We start from the raw sequence: 3,544 nt of genomic DNA on the forward strand, positions 1-3,544 counted from the left end.
CTTGGAAAAAAAGGTTCAGGTTCGATATCTCTTAAAAAAAAAAAAAAAATAAAAATTCCTCCTCAGTTGATTGATGGACTGGTTTGTAAAACTAGGTATTTTGTCCGAAATCTTTAGAATACTCTCTTTGTTTGATCTATGTAGCCTAGATCTGATGTCATCATTGTTTGTTACATCATTAACATATCAAGACAAAATAATTTCATTTTCAAACCTCTAAGCGAAGATAATTTATCCAACCCCAAATTGTACAGACGATAATTTCATCAACGGCCAGAAAGGCAGCAGAAGAGAGTACAAGTTTGAGGAAGGTGCGAACGCCGTCAAGACTATGTCAACAAGATGCTCCCTTTATGCACAGACCTCATTGATAATAATTTCATTTCTTAACACCACCAAGCCAGACGCTTCAATTCAACGCCCAAAAGGCGGCCAAAGAGAACGTCAAGTTTGAAGTGACGCCTGTCAGACTGTCAAGAGATGCTGCCCTTTATGCGACTGAAACGACGCAGACCTCCTGGGGTCACAATACCAGATGTGGCAGACGAAGCGTCGAACCGTTCTTGCGCTAGTTCAGGTTAAAAGAAATTATCCACCGACTAACTGTGACAAGTCTATGCTGACTTTGAAGGTCCCATGTTAGTGTCCTGACCCCTGCAAAGACTTTTTTAGTTGCCCTGAACCCTAAAAATACTTAAAATTAGTCTAACAAGCACAATCTTCCTTTTTTTAGAAGACATAAAAAACTTTGTAAAATAGAGTCCGCTACGGCTTCTATCATAGTAAAAGATTTTTATGGATTAATAGAAGTAAGACTCAATTTCAAACTCAGCTGTATATCTATGTGTTTGTGTAGTCTACATAGGAAAAGACATCATATTATATGGAACAAAGTTCGCATTATGAGGACCAAACATTTTTAGCCTTATATCACTTTGTCTCTCTCTTCTTTCACTCTCACCTGTGTTATCAAGTTCAGATGAACTGGTGGAGCCAGGGATTGAAACAGAGTCTACATTTGATGAGTCTACATTTGATGTTTCATTACCACTATCATCCACTGTAAACATTCTGTTCCATGCTTCCTGGCTTTCCTTACAACGCGCACAGGCTTCTTCATTTCTCTCGCCATCCACCTCATAAGTTAGTGTTAAATTCTTATATTTCCTGTTAATAGAATCCATCTTCACCTCAGCTTTATCTTCTTCCTTTTTTTCAACTTCATCAGAAATCCTTTTTTCCTGATGCTTCGTGAACATGATTTTAACATTTCGAAGTCCTTCTTCAAACGCCAAAGTACTTTTGAGGCCAGGTTTGATTGGTTGTCGATTAACAATGCGAACATCTGTGCTCGCAATACATTCTTCTACAACTTTGGTTGCCAAGGGTAGATGGATGCTTGAATGACAACCAGATGTTGAATCATTTATTTTTGAATCAAAACTTGTTTCGTTAACGATTGAATCATAGCTAGGTTTATCAGTTTTAGCTCCGTCAGTTCTGAAATCAGGATTGATTCCTTCATCTGGTGTACAAATGGTTTCGTCAGTGTTTGAATTAAATCTGGTTTCACCCGTCTTCGTTTCATCGGGATTCGTGCTAGTTTCTTCATCTTTATAGTCAGGACTTGGCTTTTCATAAGTTTTTGAACCAGTCGGTTTCAAAGGTGGGTCACTACTAGGTTTTAATAGTTTATCTTTATATTTTTCCATATCTGTTCCATTATCATTGACAATCTCATCGTTCTCCTTCTTTGCATTTATTACATCTTTCTTAAATGAAGAGAATTCTACTTTGGACGAGCTCTCTTCTTTTTCTTTTACTTTCTCAGCAATATCTATTAGTTTCTCCTGTAGTTGAGCAATGAATGAATCTCTCGGGTTTGGTATGAGCGTTTTTTCTGAACTTTGTGTTCCGATAGACACCGTAGTATGTTCAGATAAGTTGTGTGTTATTCCTGTGCAATTCGTTTGGTCACTATCATTCATGACTGCTCGATTTCCATCAAGAGGTGGAAATTGTTTACGATCAATGCCAGATCCTTTTGGCTTTGGAGTGACTACTTTTCTCAAACGCTTGTACACGGGGGTTTTCCATTTTTTCTTCACAGGAGAACATTTCTTCGGTTTGTTTACTTTCACATCAAGTTGCTCATCTTGATGATTATTCTGAGCTTGTTGACTCATCGTATTCATTAAGTTAGCTCTACTTGCATTAGGTGTGTCTTTGACAGTTGAGAAAGCAACAACCATAAAGTTCGGATTATTGAGTGGTTCTGTCGGAGGTATACTCCGAGCGATTGCTTTGAACACAGGTATATTACTCTGAACTTCTGAAGAGCGGCGGCTTGTTTTACTCTTTGTTTTATTTCTGGACAGTACTTTAAGAAGCTTCTTGCCTTTCTGTTTAGTGAGCGATGGTTTCTGCAAAGCATGATTAGGTTTGGCATTAGATTTATGTTGTTGTTCTTCTTCGTCATGTGGAACACATTGCTTCTCCAAGGTTCGATATAATTTGGAATATTCTTTCACAGTAGAACTTTGGGTTTCAGATTCTATAATCGAGATGGAAGCCTCTTGCTTTTTAGTACTTCTCGACTGACAAGGTAATTTACTGCACACTCTTCGGACGAGTTCGATTTTTTCTGTCGTTTTATTTGATGTGATGTTTCCATTTTGGGTATCTCTGTGTGGTGGTTCTGGTGGAAGGACTTTTGTTACTTTAGGTTTCACTTCATTTATATCAACAGATTGAATGTTCACACGAGGTTTGAAGATTGGTTTCTTCTTAACATGGTTCTTCAATATTGCCGTCTGTTTATGTAACTTTTCTGACTTGCCAGGTTCTGTATGTTGTTCTTTTGGTAGTGTTGTAACATGTTTTGTGTTCCCGAGTACCTGTGGTAAAACTAGAGAATGATCGAGCACCATTCTGCTAGTACCTGGGCCCTGTATTTTATGTATGAAAAATTTTAGTGTGAGAAATACAAACACTATTACACTGAAAATTTTAATTTCATCGAATAGATTTTCCATTTGGCTTAATCCTTGGAATGTAACTGTCACATTCCGCCTTCCTCTATGCAGCCAATGTGGGTATTTCCATTTACCACTGAATCGAGGTTTTCATATTAAATTACCTAAGTACTTGATAACAAACCGAAATTTTACAAAAATAAGAGGATACTTAATAAGGTGCAAAATCTGGACTCATGTTTAAATTTAGTCTAGATCTAAATATGAGACAACCTATACCATTCAACCTCAATATTCTTACCTGCATAGCTAAGTTCATCAAAGCAGGGGGCACCTCCTGATTAGCGCCTTCTAGATTTCGAACCAAATGTCCGGCGAATTCTTTGTCCTTGTCAGTGACCAGAGTGTAAGCTACTCCTTTGTTACCGGCTCGACCTGAGAAATGAAAATCAATCAATTATGAATTGTGAGGTAGAGAGGAGAGGCTTTTCATAAGTTTTGCAGATATCATAGTATTAATAAGTGCCTCCTCTGCATTACTAAGTGCCTCGTGAGTTGGCAGATCTCAG

The 3,544-nt window shown here is 37.8% G+C and overlaps 2 protein-coding genes across 2 annotated transcripts in view; both read right to left on the bottom strand.

The window, feature by feature from the left end:
- Nucleotides 1-3,067, bottom strand: part of LOC113472362 — a 9,267-nt gene extending 6,200 nt beyond the window's left edge. The window contains exon 1 of the mRNA XM_026832086.1: nucleotides 962-3,067. Coding sequence (XP_026687887.1) covers nucleotides 962-3,035 — 2,074 coding nt within the window. The 5' untranslated portion in view covers nucleotides 3,036-3,067. The remainder of the gene's footprint in view (nucleotides 1-961) is intronic.
- The window catches only part of LOC103521391 (ATP-dependent RNA helicase DDX42), a gene marked incomplete at its 5' end in the record, with an annotated part of 13,918 nt that extends 10,508 nt beyond the window's left edge, over nucleotides 1-3,410 (bottom strand). The window contains 1 exon segment of the mRNA XM_008486501.3: nucleotides 3,277-3,410. Coding sequence (XP_008484723.1) covers nucleotides 3,277-3,410 — 134 coding nt within the window.
- Between the last annotated feature and the right edge of the window lie 134 nt (nucleotides 3,411-3,544).

Source organism: Diaphorina citri, unplaced genomic scaffold (assembly GCF_000475195.1).
Source record: "Diaphorina citri unplaced genomic scaffold, Diaci psyllid genome assembly version 1.1 scaffold5133, whole genome shotgun sequence".
Lineage (NCBI taxonomy): Eukaryota > Metazoa > Arthropoda > Insecta > Hemiptera > Psyllidae > Diaphorina > Diaphorina citri.